The following is a 17,933-nucleotide window of genomic DNA, read 5'->3' as shown; positions in this document are numbered from 1 at the left end:
GAAAATTAATTGAACACATAAATAAAGGGAGGTGCAAAAAGGCATGGAAAGCCAAGACACCAGCTGAAATCTATCAGTAATTAGAAAGCAATCATGCCCCTTGTCATTAATATCAGCTGGTTCAGTCTCAACTGATGGCCTATAAAAAGATGTCACATCTAATGATGGGTAAAAGCAAAGAGCTTTCTTAAGACATTTGCAAACTCTTTGTTGCAAAACATACTGATGGCATTGGTTACAGAAGGATTTCTAAATGTCTGAATGTCCCGTGAGCACTGTTGGGGCCATAATCTGGAAGTGGAAAGAACATAATTTCACCATAAACTGGCCACGACCAGGTACTCCTCCCAAGATTTCTGACAGAGGAGTAAAAAGAATTATCAGAGGAGTTGTCCACGAGCCAAGGACCACTTGTGGAGAGCTTCAGAAAGAGCTGGGATTAGCAGGTGCAATTGTTTCAAAGAAAAGTAATACACTCAACCACCTTGACTGGTATGCACTAGACATGTGCATTCGTTTTCGTCCGAATGCATTTTCGTCCGAATTTCAGCTATTTTCGTTTTCGTTTTGACAAACGATAACGAAAGCACAAAATCCGAAAAACGAAAGATCCGACATAAATAAATGCTTTATTTTCGTTTTCATTGTTACAACAGTTCGATATAGAATAGGAGATTCGACATGACTCTGACAACAATGTCTATAGATCCTGTGGTCGAATGTGCCTAACCTTACCTCTATTAGTCCAAGATTATATAGAGAAAATATTCGACAGAGAAAAAAGATTTGACAGAGAGAAAAGATTCTGCAAGTTACTGTCCTAAAAAGTGTTTGGGGACCCGGGTCCTGCCCCAGGGGACATGTATCAATGCAAAAAAAAGTTTTAAAAACGGCCGTTTTTTCGGGAGCAGTGATTTTAATAATGATTAAAGTGAAACAATAAAAGTGTAATATTCCTTTAAATTTCGTAGGGGGGGGTTGTCTATAGTATGCCTGTGAAGGGGCGCATGTTTCCCGTGCTTAGAATTGTCCCTGCACAAAGTGTCATTTATGCAGGAAAAAAAGTCCTTTAAAATCACTCGCAGCTATTATGAATTGTCGGCTCCGTAATACAGAGAACACTCGTTGAAAGTCATTGATAAAAAAAAAAAAAAAAAAAAAAGCGTGGGGGTCCCCCAAATTCAATTACCAGGCCCTTCAGGTCTGGTATGGATATTAAGGGGAACCCTGCCTCAAATTTAAGAAAAAATTTGACGTGGGGTTCCCCCTAAATATCCATAACCAGACCCTTCAGGTCTGGTATGGATATTAAGGGGAACCCCGCATCAAATTTAAAAAAAAATTGACGTGGGGTTCCCCCTAAAAATCCATACCAGACCCTTTATCCGAGCACGCAACCTGGCAGGCCGCAGGAAAAGAGGGGGGGACGAGAGAGCGCCCCCCCCTCCCTCCTGAACCGTACCAGGCCACATGCCCTCAACATTGGGAGGATGCTTTGGGGGTCCGTGACCCCTCAAAGCACCTTGTCCCCATGTTGATGAGGACAAGGGCCTCATCTCCACAACCCTGGCCGGTGGTTGTGGAGGTCTGCGGGCGGGGGGCTTATCAGAATCTGGAAGCCCCCTTTAACAAGGGGACCCCCAGATCCCGGCCCCCCCCCTGTTTGAAATGGTAAGGGGGTACAAAAGTACCCCTACCATTTCACAAAGAAAGTGTAAAAAATGGTTAAATAAAACAAACACACTTTTGAAAAATTCTTTTATTAAAAATAAAAAAAAGATTCCAGCGGCGGTAATTCACTCTTGCTATCCAGCGACGGACGGTCATCTCTCCAGCGATGTCTCATGTCATCCAGCGCAGCGAATCCTCCGTCCTTCTGTCTCCGTGGAGGAGACACTGCAAGGATTCCGGCGGCTGACGTTTCTTAAATACAGAGGGCGGGGCCACCCGTCACCTGACCCCGCCCCCCTCTGATGCAAGGGGAAACCCGGGGTTCCCTGTGACGTAGGGGTGACCCGCACCCCTCTGATGTAACACAGGCAGGTTTCCGTTACATCAGAGGGGGGCGGGGTCACCCATACGTCACGGGGAACCCCGGGTTTCCCCTTGCGTCAGAGGGGGGCGGGGTCAGGTGACGGGTGGCCCCGCCCTCCGTATTTAAGAAACGTCAGCCGCCGGAATCCTTGCAGTGTCTCCGTGGAGGAGACAGAAGGATGGATCGCTGCGCTGGATGACATGAGACATCGCTGGAGAGATGATCGTCCGTCGCTGGATAGCAAGAGTGGATTACCGCCGCTGGAATCTTTTTTTTATTTTTTTATTTTTAATAAAGGAATTTTTCAAAAGTGTGTTTGTTTTATTTAACCATTTTTTACACTTTCTTTGTGAAATGGTAGGGGTACTTTTGTACCCCCTTACCATTTCAAACAGGGGGGGGCCGGGATCTGGGGGTCCCCTTGTTAAAGGGGGCTTCCAGATTCTGATAAGCCCCCCGCCCGCAGACCTCCACAACCACCGGCCAGGGTTGTGGGGATGAGGCCCTTGTCCTCATCAACATGGGGACAAGGTGCTTTGAGGGGTCACGGACCCCCAAAGCATCCTCCCAATGTTGAGGGCATGTGGCCTGGTACGGTTCAGGAGGGAGGGGGGGGGCCGCTCTCTCGTCCCCCCCTCTTTTCCTGCGGCCTGCCAGGTTGCGTGCTCGGATAAAGGGTCTGGTATGGATTTTTAGGGGGAACCCCACGTCAATTTTTTTTAAAATTTGACGCGGGGTTCCCCTTAATATCCATACCAGACCTGAAGGGTCTGGTTATGGATATTTAGGGGGAACCCCACATCAAATTTTTTCTTAAATTTGAGGCAGGGTTCCCCTTAATATCCATACCAGACCTGAAGGGCCTGGTAATTGAATTTGGGGGCCCTCACGCTTTTTTTTTTAATTTATTTATTTATTTTTTTATCAATGACTTTCAATGAGTGTTCTCTGTATTACGGAGCCGACAATTCATAATAGCTGCGAGTGATTTTAAAGGACTTTTTTTCCTGCATAAATGACACTTTGTGCAGGGACAATTCTAAGCACGGGAAACATGCGCCCCTTCACAGGCATACTATAGACAATCCCCCCCTACGAAATTTAAAGGAATATTACACTTTTATTGTTTCACTTTAATCATTATTAAAATCACTGCTCCCGAAAAAACTGCCGTTTTTAAAACTTTTTTTTGCATTGATACATGTCCCCTGGGGCAGGACCCGGGTCCCCAAACACTTTTTAGGACAGTAACTTGCAAATTAGCCTTTAAAATTAGCACTTTAGATTTTGAACGTTGGAGTCCCATAGACTTTAATAGGGTTCTAAAGTATGCTATATAGTTAGCTCCGTCGAATCTTCTTTATACATTCGACAGACACCATAAGCCTTCCAAGACAGATTCGACCGTAATTCATGTGGATTTTCGGACGAATGCAATTTTTGAACGAAAAACGAAATAAATAAAAACGAATTTCGGGAGTAACTAAATAAATTAAGCTTTCGGACGAAAACGAAATTCCGAAACGAAATATTTTACTCTGCACATGTCTAGTAGAGAAACTTCACTTCTGAATTTATTTGTTTTGGTTTCTTTGTCTGTATGGATTGCATGGGTTGTTAGCGACATGTGGTGAAAATTTCATGTCAATAGCACCTTTAGAAATATATTTACCTAGAAAAATGGTGACGTTTTCAATACTTATTTTACTCGCTGTAGAAATAAAACAATCCAATTACTGCTGTATTGCTAGGCTCACTTTTAGATCTATTAGCAAAACCCATTTCGATTATTAAAGGTCATATTTAATACTGTCACAAATACTCTGCTGTAAATTTGGCAGTTTGGTCTTAAAAGCCGTGTCATTAAATCATTCATCGCCTCTAGCAAGATCTGGATTGAATTGTCCGGCATAAAGGGCAATGATGTTACTAAATATGAATATTATTATTGAAGGATAAGCCTGAATTTGTCACTGGAGACTGAATGAGTCATTTGGCTGCTATGGTTGCAGTACTATTATGGGCTATTATGTGGGCTGTGGATTTTTTATTGGAATATAGAATTGTGTGTTGGTGGAGAGGTTGACACCTTTGTTCTGCAGCCTGCAGAAAGGAGACGTTTGCCTGCACCAGACTGTATTCAGAGACGCTGTCACATCCTGTGTGGGAGGGAGGAGTCTGTCATCACATGTAAGTAATTACCTCAACTACATCATCACACCCCCTGGCATCACTTATAGGTTGCAGAACGGGCCGTTACATTAAATGTACATTAGAACTCTTGAGGCTTTGGTTGGGTTTGGCAGGAGACTTCACTATGAATAAAATCTAACTAACGTACATGTTGCATCGGTCAAAGGCATTTATGATTTCAGTATTCACTCAGTTTACTATTTCTTAAACTTATACATAAACGGAGGTAAGACTCAGGGGCCCATTTATAAAAGAGGTAAATGTGACATTCTTTGCACATTTGGGTGAATTATTTAGCACATTTTAACACCACATATCCCAGACTTTACCTATACAGCCATCAACATTCACCCACATTCACCAACTTCTGTTCTTCAGTGGCAATTGAGGAATGTCACATTCACCAAAAAAACTCTTTCTGGGATAAAATGTTTGTAATTTGCAATTGTTAGTTTAATTTTAGTACCAAAGTGCTGTCATTTGTTTGGATTTGAGTAGATGTGACCTCAGTACACATACTGTGGCCCCTTTCCACAGGTTCAGTATGTTTCATTTGAGTTCAATACACCTGCTCTAATGGATTCTCCATATGCCTGTAAAAAGAGCTCTCAGGTTATTGACCTAAGTAGGACAGCTTTCAGTCCATCACAGCCATGCCACTGTTGGGGGAAGATTTCCCAACTAAGGCTCCGAATCATATTTAATGGGCTGAATGACACAGAGTCCCATTCTCTCTCCTGTGTATAACCTGTAGCCTATGCTCCTTTTTACTTGCTTCTGAATGTGTGTTTCTCCTCCTCCTTCTATGCACACTCACTCAATTATTTGTGTCTCCTCCTTTTCTGTTCCACTCACTCCCTCTGCACGCCTCACTGTATTTATCTCTTCTACTCACCATCCAGCATTACTGTTCGCCAAGATGCAGACAGCCAGGCTGCACAGCATCATGAATTTACATGGTGCAGTTGGGCCGGTACCAGCACCATGAATACCAATGATGGTTTGCTGGCCACATTATGGAAACGTATGATGCTGTGCGGCCTGGCCCCCCAGTCTAACACCGATACAGAATTATTTTTCCATACCCTAAATGTTCTGGAGCATTATCAAATAAATGAATTCTGCAAGGGGCAGATAATAACAGCAACCTTTTCCATTTTTTTTTAATTGATATTCTTTAGCCCAAACTGTTCATCCTGTTTAGGGTATTTCACACTTGAGCGCCTCTGCTGATCAGCTTTGCTAATGTCGTTACTCAATAAATAGTTCTTCAGTGGAATGCAGCCTATCAAAACCCAGCTAGTGCTTGTCTGAACAAATCAGACATCACTCTCCTGATGTCAAATGGATGCCGTAGTCAGTACAAGATGTTTACTATAGGTTACTGCATTTAGAATGAGCTGCTTATTCAATTAGGCTGCTAATTTGGAAGTGCCATCATAGACACATAAAAAAAAAAAACAGGGAAGCAGGCCTTTCTACATCTCCCACTCTGTAGGGTAAAAATACTCCTGAACATCACCCCGTAAATAAAGCATGCATCTTCAAATGAAGGATAGAACATAAAAACAAGTAGCCAAATGATTACTACAGGCCACCACATCACAATTCACCTTTCTTCAAGTTTCATAAATGGGCCCATTTTGCTTATTTCTTCCTTCACCTCCATTCTTTTATCTTTGCTTCCTTCCAAACATTCAGAGATAATTGCTTCTGAGGAATTGAGGGCTTATCTCTGTCCTCTCTTTCCATCAGTTAATGAACAATTTAGAATAGTCATGTCTTCTCTTTTTTTTTTTTTTAAGTGGCATGTTTTGCAGGTATAGGCGGGTGTACAAGATACAGTATGACGTGTGCTCCAGGGAGATCTGTGAAGGAGCTGCCAGAGGTAGACCAAGTGAGTAGGAATGTCCGGTAAGCTTATCGCCACCAGCTACTGTATGATTCAGGGACACAATAGATGTGATGTACATTTTACTGCATGTGTAAAATATATTTTTTTTATGTCTTGGTATGTGAGCATTCAATATACATGAAGTGACTTTAGTATAAAAATATCCTCCAAACTTATAGTGTTATAGGGGCAGGGGGCAATTTTATCATTTAAATTATTGGCTCACATGTAAAAATAAAACATCTGGAAAACAATGTGATGATTTGTCATATGACTTACTCTGAAAGTACTTCATGTAGGAAACTGCTAGTGAAGGTCAAGTAGCCTCTGTTAAAAATGCTTTGTATGAAATAGTAAATCACCCATCTACAGTGCCTTAAAAAAGTATTCACACCCCTTGAAATGTTCCACATTTTGTCATGTTACAACCAAAAACGTAAATGTATTTTATGTGATAGACCAACACATAATTGTGAAGTGGAAGGAAAATTATAAATGGTTTTCAATATTTTTTTTTACAAATAAATATGTGAAAAGTGTGAGGTACATTTGTATTCATCCACCCTAAGTCAATACTTTGTAACCTTTTGCTGCAATTACAGCTGCAAGTCTTTTTGGAGATGTCTCTACCAGCTTTGCACATCCAGAGAATTAATTTTTCCCCCATTCTTCTTTGCAAAGTAGCTCCAGCTCTGTCAGATTGGATAGAGAGCATCTGTGAACAGCAATTTTCAAGTCTTGCCACAGATTCTCAATTGGATTTAGGTCTGGACTTTGACTAGGCCATTCTAACACATGGATATGCTTTGATGTAAACCATTCCATTGTAGCTCTGGCTGTATGTTTAGGGTCATTGTCCTGCTGGAAGGTGAACCTCCGCCCCAGTCTCAAGTCTTTTGCAGACTCCAACAGGATTTCTTCTAAGATTGCCCTGTATTTCTCTCCATCCATCTTCCCATCAACTCTGACCTGCTTCCTTGTCCCTGCTGAAGAAAAGCATCCCCACAACATGATGTTGCCACCACCATGTTTCACGGTGGGCATGGTGTGTTCAGGGTGATGTGCATTGTTAGTTTTCCACCACACATAGCATTTTGCTTTTAGGTCAAAAACTAAAATTTTCGTCTCACCTGACCAGATCACCTTCATTCATTGTTCTCTTTGCCTGGCCTGTCAGTTTAGGTGGATGTCAATGTCTTGGTAGGTTTGCAGTTGTGCCATACATACTCTTTCCATTTTTAATGGATTGCACAGTGCTCCTTGAGATTTTCAAAACTTGGTATCTTTTTTTTTTTTTTAACCTAACCCTGCTTTAAACTTTTCCACAACTTTATCACTGACCGTTCTGGTGTGTTCCTTGCCTTCATGATGCTGTTTGTTCACTAAGGTACTCTCATGCAGCGTACACACGATCAGACTATCCGGCGAACTTGGACAATACGCCCGTGTGGGCTCCGTGGGACTTTTGTGGGCTCTGGCAGACTTTTTCTCTCCAAAAGTCCAGTGGACTTAGAAAGAAGTTTTGACTCAAAATTGTCTCGCGGACAATCCGGCTGTCTGTGTGCTAGTCCACCAGAAATGAACGGACTTGCCCACACACGGAGAAAAGTCTGTTAATTTTGAACGTGTCTCCAGATAGACAGAACTAGCGAAGGAAGTCAATGTCGTCGCCTCCATCGGCGAGATTGACACCTCGCTGGCCCCTTCACCTGGTATGGACTTAAAGGGGAAGCCCAATGCCGAAAAAACGGCGTGGGGTCCCCCCCAAAGTCCATATCAGACCCTTAGAAGAGACCCTCTTCTTCTTCCTTGAGATGTTGACTCAACGCTCTCTCTGGCCACAATGACAGTGACGCATTGTGCGGCGACTTATATAGGAACCTTGGCCGGGGTCACCATGTGACATCACCGGTGACCCCGCCCCTTGTCCCTATATAAGTTGCCGCACAACGCATCCCTGTCATTGCGGCCAGAGAGAGCGTCGAGTCAACATCTCAAGGAAGAAGAAGAAAAGAAAAGGTGGCGGCGACAGCATCAGAAGACCGGGCCACCGGTAGTAAAAGAGCTGGAAGAAGAAAGCGGAGGCCCGGCAAGAATAACCGAAGAGGGGGACAAGACCCCCGAAGTCGGAAGAAGAGGCAGCGGAGACAGAAGACTGGGCCACCGCTAGTAAAATAGCTGGAAGAAGATAGCGGAGGCCCGGCAAGAAGAACCAAAGAGGTGGACAAGACCCCCGATGGCGGCGGCGACAATGAAGAAGAAAGCCGGGCTTCTCCGCTAGTAAAAGAGCTAGCAGAAGATATCGGAGAAGTCCGGCGAGAAGACCCCCCAAGACGGAAGACCACCGGAGCTGTGCAATAAATTATTTTAAAAACATGTGTTGTGGTTTTTTTCTTTACACTTTTTTCACCAGGTGAATGGGTAGGGGTACATGGTACCCCAGTACTCATTCACATAGGGTGGGGGGCCGGTAACTGGGGCCGCCTTATTAAAGGGGGCTCCTGGATTCCGATAAGCCCCCCGCCCGCAGACTCCAACAACCAACGGCCAGGGTTGTTGAGAAGAGGCCCTTGCCCTCATCAACATGGGGACAAGGTGTTTTGGGGTGGGCAGGGCCCCCCCTTCCCCCAAAGCACCCCCATGTTGAGGGCACGCGGCCTGGTACAGCTCAGGAGGGGGGGGTGCTCGCTCATCCCCACCCCCTTTCCTTACCGGCCGGGCTGCGTGCTCGGATAAGGGTCTGATATGGACTTTTCGGCGTAGGGCTTCCCCTTTAAGTCCATACCAGGTGACGGGGCCAGTGAGGGGTCAATCTCGACGATGGAGGCCATTGACTTCCTTCGCTAGTCCCGTCTACCTGGAGCCGTGTTCAAAATGAACAGACTTTTCTCCGTGTGTGGGTCCGGCAGTTTGTCCGCTGGAAAAGTCCGATCGTGTGTGGGCAGGTCCGCTCGTTCGGAAAGTCTGATCGTGTGTACGTGGCATTACAAACCTCTGGGGGCTTCACAGAACAGCTGTATTTATACTGACATTCAATTACGCACAGGTGGACTATTTACTAATTTAGTGACTTCTGAAGGCAATTGGTACCACTAGATTTTAGTTAGGGGTTTAGTCAAGGGGGTTAAATACAAATCCATGCCACACTTTTCAGATATTGATTTGTAAAAAATGTTGAAATCCATTTATCATTTTCCTTCCACTTCACAATTATGTGCAACTTTGTGTTGGTCTATCACATAAAATCCCAATAAAATACATTTAAGTTTTTGGTTGTAACATGACAAAATGTGGAACGTTTCAAGGGGTATGAATACACAGTACATATACTGCAGCAGATCGGCACATGCAGGCAAAATGGCGTACATGTTCGTCATTTTGCCTGGTCGGGCTAAGGGGGGCGCATCCCCCCTCGGGCCCTTTGATCATGTGACATTGCAATGTTAACAAATTAATTTATTCATACAAAAAACACAGTCACAATAGGTCTTCCAAGGTGTGGTGTAACAGATGTCAGATAAAATGGTGTGAAAGGTATATATGGTATCCCAAAACTAGGTGGATGCTGCCTTCCTCAGATGGGGTAATCTGAAAAGAACTACAAGAAAAACAGAAATGGAAGGTGTGCACACCTAGTGAATTACCAGAGATATTTTAATAAGAAGAAAACGAATTAGCTGTACCCCGTGTTCTGTGCATGTCAATGCACTGTGTTTATGGCCGTTTGTCAGTTGCATTTTGTGAGTACCCAATTTTATACAAAAAATTCTTATTAAATTATATTTGGTAATGCACTATGTGTGCGCGCCTTTCAGTTCTGTTTTTCTTGAAATTAATTTATTCATAACAACTGTGTTGACTATGCTATGATTAGCCCATAGCTATCACATGGTATCTGGGCCAATCACAGCACCCTGTACTGTACATGTGATTAGCTGTACCCAATCAGAGATCACTAGTGATCACAGCTGTCATGAATGGTTAACCCGTTCATGACAGTTAAAAACTTTGCTGGTACAATGATCTTCATTGTAACAGCAAAGTGTAAAAAAAAAAAAAAAAAAAACGACTCTGATGAAAGTATGAAAAAAATAAAAGTAAAAATGTATTATTTTTTTTAACATACTGTCACCAGTCAGTGTCCCTCATCACCGCCACATCAGTCATATGATGATGCTGATCTGCACTGGTGATGTATGTAATAAAAACAAAACAAATTTTGATTCAATTTCTTAATTTTCAAAAATATTGTGACAGAAAATAACAACTTCAAAAAACTGCCCATACCTCTTACTAAGGCTACTTTCAGACTGGGGCGGGTGGCCACTGTACCGTCGTTTTAGCGGCGCTGTCTGGATCTAACCCCCGCTAGCGGCCGAAAAAGGGTTAAAACTGCCCGCAAAGTGCCGCTTTGCCGGCGGGTTTGTGGTGCCGCCCCACTGTTTTCAATGGGAAGGGGTGCTTTAGGAGTGGTGAATACACTGCTCCTATAGCGCTGCAAAGATGCAGCCCTGCGACTTTCACATTGGAGTGAATTGAGTGGCTCTTTCAGGGCGCTTTGCAGGAGCTATTTTTAGCGATATAGCTTTTAGCGCTATAGCACCTGCAAAACGTGTGAAAGTAGCCTGAAAGTAGCCTAAATGCTTCAGACTGTCTAAAGGGGTCATTTGGGGGGAAATGGTACTGTCCTGGCATTTGAGGGTCTCAAGAAATTAGATAGGCCATCAGTACTGTACATCAGGATCATATATATAGTATATACCAAAGTCTGTAGACTATATAACTTTCACACAATATATACACTTACTGTTTTTTTTTTTACCAAAGATATGTAGCAGTATACAATTTGGTCAAAATTAATGACGAAATTGATTTTATTGGATATGTTTTGCCTTACAGAGACTAAAGTCCCCAGTAAGCCTTGAAGATGAGGAGCAGTAAGTAGCTTGGACTTTTTATTTGTTTGCAATACATTCATGTTCCAAATATTGATTAGTGTATTGATCCTGGCAGGAACAAACAATATTAAAGGCTAAAAGCTGATCGGCTTTTATGAGAAATGCAGATTCTTTTATTTCTTCCAGTGTTTACATTTAAAGCCCATCTCCAGACAAGTCTTTCTTTTCTCCTAAACTTCTGCTCATGTTTTGCAGAATCCTCAATTTTTTTTCTTTTTTCTTTAACGGGCTCTTGTATCAAAATGATCTTCTCTAAATTATAAGTGACATCATCACCTGCCGCCATGAATACCATCTTCTTGTGGTGCTAGAGGAGGCTACAGGCGCCTAGAAGCGATTCAATTCGCATTGTGCGCTATACAAGTATTTCATTCATTCATTCATTCATACAGGGTGTCCTACAAGCCCAATTCCCAAAAAATAGATTTTTCAAATCCCATTAACTCATATTTTACTCACAATAGAAAATAGAAAACATATCAAATGTTTAAACTGGCAAAATGTACCATTTTAACAAAGAAAGAGGTCATTTTGAAATTGATGGCAGCAACACATCTCAAAAAATCGGAAGCATCTGAAGACATCAGAAGAGGTCAGGTCTCAGCTTTATCCATTATAGTCCATAAATCTTTGGCTTCACACTGTTGTAAAGGCCTTTACATAAGGAGTTGTCCATGTTAATCCCCCATTTCAACCCCCTGTGTCTCCCTGGTATCTGAATTTGGTACTTTTGGATCTTAAAGTTAAGATCTTTATTGATATAAAAGGCCGAGCTGGGCACAGAGCACTTTTTATTGGGCAATGAGCACTTTTTTTGAATGAACTGTTTTTCTGTGCATTGGATCAAGTTTTTCACATATTCAAACACTGGACATGTTATTTACTAATGAATTGTATATGGTCCACAATTAATTTTTTTTTTAATAATCTTGTAATAATAAGTATAGGACTACATTTGGTAATTGTGCACATAGCAAAGTTTGATGGTGAATGTAATTTATCGGAAATGGTTGCATAATTGGTAAGCGCTGCATAGCTTACCAAAAGTATTGGGACACCTGCCTGCCTACCTACCTACCACATGAACTTTAATGGCATCCCAGTCTTATGCCGCGTACACACGGTCGGAGAATCCGTCGGAATGCATCTTATCGGACCGTGTCGTCAGATAATCCGACTGTGTGTGGTATGCATCAGACTGATTCCGTCCGAATCTCCGTCGGACCCAATTTTCCAACATGTTGGAAATATTTCCCGACCAACTGGTCGGACGTAATCCGATCATGTGTAGAGAATTTTGATCGGACCAAGTGCCACGCATGCTCAGATCAAATTCCTACATCAAAGCTATTGGCTACTAGCCTGAATCTAGTCCCATCGTAACGAAATTACGTCATCACGTTCTGAAAGATCGGATTTTTTGACAACTTAGTCCGACCGTGTGTATGCAACAGTTTCGGACACAATCCGTCAGACTAAATCTGACGGACAAAATCCGACGGATTTGGTTGTGGAAATCTCCGACCATGTGTACAGGGGCTTAGTCCTTAAGAGTTCAATATTGAGTTGGCCCACCCTTTCCAGCTATAACACCTTCAACTCTTCTGAGAAGGCTGTCCACAAGGTTTAGGAATGTGTCTATGGGAATGTTTTACCATTCTTTAAGAAGCGCATTTGTGAGCTCAGGCACTGATGTTGGGTAAGAAGGCCTGGCTTGCAGTCCCTGCTCTAATTCATGCCAAAGGTGTTCTATTTGGTTGTGGTTAGGACTCTATGCAGACCAGTCAATTTCCACCACCCCAAACTCGCTCATCCATGCCTTTATGGACCTTGCTTTGTGCACTGGTGCGCAGTCGTGTTGGAACAGGAAGGGGCCCATTCCCAAACTGTTCCCACAAAGTTTGAAGCATGAAATTGTCCAAAGTTTCTTGGTATTCTGACACCTTAAGAGTTCCCTCAGCCAAGCCCGACCTCTGAAAAAAGGAAAATCTGCACCATAATCCCCCACTCCACCAAATGTACAGTAGGCATGCAGGGTTGATCGGGAGAGACGTTCTCCCATGGATCACCCCAGAGGAAGAGAGCATGTAGCAAGAAAAAAGCCGCGGGATTACAGAGCGGATAGCCCACTGTTACAGAGTTTACATTACAAGTGTCTCCCCTACGCTCGTGGTTACAAAAAGCAGCGCCTCCTGACCCTGCACCTGTGATATACAGAATGCCAGTCCAATGCCGGGACGTGTTCTGTCTATCACAGGCACGGGGTCAGGAGGCGGGGCTGTGTGTAACCACGAGTGGAGGGGAGACAATTGTAATGTAAACTCAGTTGTAACAGCGAGCTATCCGCTCTGTAATCCCACAGCTTTTCTCTTGCATGCACGCCTCCTTGTGATGATCCTCTTGCCTAGTGAGCTGAGGCTGGAATGTTGGCACAGGTGAGCTGAAGCTACAATGGGGCACAGTGAGCTGAGGCTGCAATGTGGGCACAGGTGAGCTGAAGCTGCAATGGGGGCACGGGTGAGCTGAGGCTGCAGTGGAGGCAAGGGTGAGCTGAGGCTGCAGTGGGGGCACGGGTGAGCTGAGGCTGCAATGGGGGCACGGGTGAGCTGAGGCTGCAATGGGGGCACGGGTGAGCTGAGGCTGCAATGGGGGCACGGGTGAGCTGAGGCTGCAATGGGGGCACGGTGAGCTGAGGCTGCAATGGGGGCACGGGTGAGCTGAGGCTGCAATGGGGGCACGGGTGAGCTGAGGCTGCAATGGGGGCACGGGTGAGCTGACGCTGCAATGGGGGCACGGGTGAGCTGAGGCTGCATTGAGGGCACGGTGACCCGAGGCTGCAATGGGGGCACGGTGACCCGAGGCTGCAATGGGGGCACAGTGAGCCGAGGCTGCAATGGGGGCACAGTGAGCCGAGGCTGCAATGGGGGCACAGTGAGCCGAGGCTGCAATGGGGGCACAGTGAGCCGAGGCTGCAATGGGGGCACAGTGAGCCGAGGCTGCAATGGGGGCACAGTGAGCCGAGACTGCAACGGGGGGAACAGTGAGCTGAAGCTGCAACGGGGGGAACAGTGAGCTGAGGCTTCAATGGGGGCACAGGTGAGCTGAGGCTGCAATGGTGGGCACAGGTGAGCTGGGGTTGCAATGGTGGGCACAGTGAGCTGAGGTTGCAATGGCGGGCACAGTGAGCTGAGGCTGCAGTGGCGGGCACAGTGAGCTGAGGCTGCAGTGGCGGGCACAGTGAGCTGAGGCTGCAGTGGTGGGCACAGGTGAGCTGAGGCTGCAGTGGCGGGCACAGGTGAGCCGAGGTTGCAATGGCACAGGTGAGCTGAGGCTGCAATGGCGGACACAGGTGAGGCTGCACTGATAAAGTTGTTAATATTTATTTTCGTAACTTTAACTGCATAAAACATTTAAATGTCATTTAATGAGATAATTTACGAGAGCGTGTTTAGGGGGAGGGAATTAAGGGTGGTGCAGGGTAGGGATCAGTTGGGGCAACTGGTGGTGAGTAACCTTTAAGGCTTGGCTAGTAGCTCAGGATTTGAAATTTTGAGCTCTGTATATTATATATATATATATATATATATATATATATATATATACACACACACAAGGCAGTCTTGAGTCCTAGGCCCTATGTCTTTGCCAAGGAGGTCTCTTCCTTTCACTCCAGTGCAGACATTGTCCTCCCTCCTCTATGATGAGCTCGGAAACAGGACAATGAGATTTCATTCTGTAGCTTTGATGTGGTCAGAGCAGTTAGGATCCACTAATGCCTTCCTTCATAAAAAGAAGAGCCCCTCTTTTGCCCTCGCAAGAAAGGATACCCTGCTTCTTTTTCCACAATTTCAAGCAGCAACAATGCTCAAGCAGCTCATTTCCAGGACTTACGCCCCTTAAGGAACAGTTTCTTCCCTTCCCTACAAGGACCTATTCCATGAGATCTGTCAGTGGTTCTTTGGTCTTTCAGCATCAAGCATTTGTTTGACAGATTTGCAAGGCTTCCACCTGGTCTTCTGTTCAGAATCTCTAAGCCCTTGTACACATGGTCGGACATTCCGACAACCAAATCCATCGGATTTTGTCCGAAACTGGTGTTGCATACACATGGTCGGACAAAGTTGTCAGAAAATCCGATCGTTCAGAACGTGATGACGTTATTTCGTTACGACGGGACTAAGTTCAGGCTAGTAGCCAATAGCTTTGGTCTAGGAATTTGATCTGAGCATGCGTGGCACTTTGTCCGATCGGAATTCTCTACAAACGATTGGACAAAGTCCGATCAGATCTTGTTGTCGGAAAATTTTACAGCCCAGCTCTAAAACTTTGTTGGTCGGATATTCAGACGAAAACAGTCCGATGGAGCCCACACACGGTCGTTTTATCCGACAACACGCTCCAATCAGACATTTTCCGTTGTAATTTCCGACCACGTGTACAAGGGCTAACAGTTATACTGGGTAGATGTTAAGGTCTCTGCTGATGTGAGCTTTGGCGACAAGGTGTTTTAAGCTGTCATTTGGGTGTTTCGGGTCTCTTGGTTTCTGTGGGCTTGTTGCTGCTGTTTGCTATGTTGTTGCTCATCTATTAATTTATTGCTTGGGTTTGTCCCGATGATATATCATTTCTTGTCCTGTTTAATTAGGATAATGGAATTTTTGGTGAGTAAATTCCATTCTATGGAGTACAGTGCTGGACACAGCTCTATCGCTCCTAAGACTCCTACTTGCTACAAAACTGGAGTTCCACAGAGTGGGAAGCTATATAAGGGTGCAATGGGGGTGTGCCCAGTAATCCGTTTACCAATGTCCATTCACCTGAAGGTATGACTTCCTGTCCTTTGTCCTGTACTGTCTCCAAAATATGGAATTTACTATTTACATTTCATATGTTTGCTATTCCTTTATAGTATGCTGGATTTCTATAATACTGACTTGTGCTTTGAATTCATTCAACAATGTTAAAATTCCTTTACAGACAAAGAAGCATTTGCTGCAACGTGGGGAAAGATTTGAATGTCACACATCCCCATGGGAGAGACTGCTGAGCTTGTTTCTCCCCCCTACCCAACCTCATGGGACCCTGTAACTTCTGGCAATTTGCAAGACACAGCTAGCACTGGCCCTGTGACACTGCCCCCAGGGACCTGGAGAGATACCTTCCCATGAGTGGGCCGGAATCCTTTCTCTCTTCAGCCAAAGATCTGTAAGACAGTCACTCCTTTAGGCTACAAGCCTGGAAGCAACTGTTCAGTTCATCTGTCAGACAGGCAGAGTACAGGATTGCTGACTCTGCTATCCATCTGGAAGGAATCATTCCGAGCATTTACAGTTCACCATCAGGAGCTCATCACACAATCAGCAGATACCAAAAAATGACTCTCCAGAGATCAGAAGAGAGCTGGAACCACATCTTATTGTGTATCACAAGGTTCTCTCTAGCCTTGACTGTACAAAGACCGGCAATCTGGTGTGGCTAATCGGATCTGGGAAAGTGACTTAATACGAGAGACCACAAATTCATATTTCTGTTACTCAACTTTGTCTTCACATCTCCACATAGAGCCTGAAATGGTGAAAATGCTCATTTGTTTTTGTAGCTTAGCGATGGATAGAAAACACGAAGAATAAAAACTTGACAACGCATATCAAGAAGTTCATTCTGCAACCTCTCAAATCATTATAGTTTTTATAGAGACTCTAAAGCCTTTTGTGTATGTGGGATTGGGTCATCTGAGTAAGGAAAGCAAGACTCACCCTTGGCCTCTGACTCCAAGGACAACACCACATTCCACAGAGTAGCAGCAGCAAGTGTGATGTAGACAATGTTATACTTTACAGCAGCCAATGGGGTGAGACCTCCAGGTGAGGTGATGACAATAGCCAAAGCTGTGCCAAAGATGATTGGGCTGTAACGGTGTGTTAAGTTTCGCCTTCAGGCTAGGCGCTTTGGGTTTTATAATAAAACATTTTATAAAATACTTTTTTCCCTCCTTCTTTAAGTCTTCTTGTGGTCAGTCGATGAGTTTCAATAAATAAAAATGTACTACATGGCGACAAAACATTACCATAGCAAGAATGAAATATATATTCTAACATAATGACAGATAATGTGATATGTGGACTGTGTGGAATTGGTGTCACTTCTTCGTTCTAATTTGGTATATTGTCTATTGTACACTACAATGCAGCGTCCATTGAGCTAACACATACAGTGGGGAAAATAATTATTTGATCCACTGCAGATTTTGTAAGGTTGCCCACTTACAAAGAAATAAAGGTTTATCATAGGTGTATTTTATATTATAGTAAAATAGTAGAATATCAACCAAAAGTCCAGAAAAAAAACACATGATACAAAAGTAGTAAATTGAGTTACAGTTCAGTGAGTAAAATAAGTATTTGATCCCCAAGCAAAACATGACTTAGTGGAGAAACCCTTGTTGGCAAGCACAGAGGTAAGACATTTCTTGTAGTTGGTTACCAGGTTTTCACACATCTCAGGAGGGATTTTGGTCCACTCTTTACAGATCTTCTCTAAATCCTTAAGGTTTCTTGGCTGTCGCTTGGCAACTCAAAGTTTCAGCTCCTTCCATAAATTTTCTATAGGATTAAGGTCTGGAGACTGGCAAGGCCACTCCATGACCTTAATGTGCTTCTTGAGCCACTCCTTTGTTGCCTTGGCAGTATGTTTTGGGTCATTGTCATGCTGGAAGACCCATCTTGATGGGGACACCTACTTCATGGGGACACCTGCTTCATTAGGGATAGTGATGGAGACACCTACTTCATGGGGGTGCTGATGGGGACACCTGCTCCATGGAGACACTGATGGGGACACCTATTTCATTAGG

At 44.1% G+C, this 17,933-nt stretch overlaps 1 protein-coding gene across 9 annotated transcripts in view; it reads left to right on the top strand.

Annotated features, from left to right (window-relative positions):
- The window catches only part of SNED1 (sushi, nidogen and EGF like domains 1), a 287,199-nt gene extending 270,139 nt beyond the window's left edge, over nucleotides 1-17,060 (top strand). For 6 of the 9 annotated variants that reach the window (XM_077488457.1, XM_077488456.1, XM_077488458.1 and 3 more), the window contains 4 exons: nucleotides 4,138-4,225; nucleotides 6,034-6,125; nucleotides 11,022-11,059; nucleotides 16,058-17,060. In XM_077488457.1, coding sequence (XP_077344583.1) covers nucleotides 4,138-4,225; nucleotides 6,034-6,125; nucleotides 11,022-11,047 — 206 coding nt within the window. In that variant the 3' untranslated portion in view covers nucleotides 11,048-11,059; nucleotides 16,058-17,060. Of the gene's footprint in view, nucleotides 1-4,137; nucleotides 4,226-6,033; nucleotides 6,143-11,021; nucleotides 11,060-16,057 lie in introns of all 9 variants that reach the window. The other 3 variants (XM_077488453.1, XM_077488455.1, XM_077488454.1) reach the window with 3 other exon arrangements.
- Nucleotides 17,061-17,933: the final 873 nt, after the last annotated feature.

This window comes from Lithobates pipiens, unplaced genomic scaffold, assembly GCF_037356315.1.
Source record: "Lithobates pipiens isolate NorthernLeopardFrog02 unplaced genomic scaffold, aLitPip1_a1.2 Scaffold_18, whole genome shotgun sequence".
NCBI classification, from domain to species: Eukaryota; Metazoa; Chordata; class Amphibia; order Anura; family Ranidae; genus Lithobates; species Lithobates pipiens.
The sequence above is the reverse complement of the archived record's forward strand: the minus strand, read 5'-3'. Positions and strand labels throughout refer to the sequence as shown.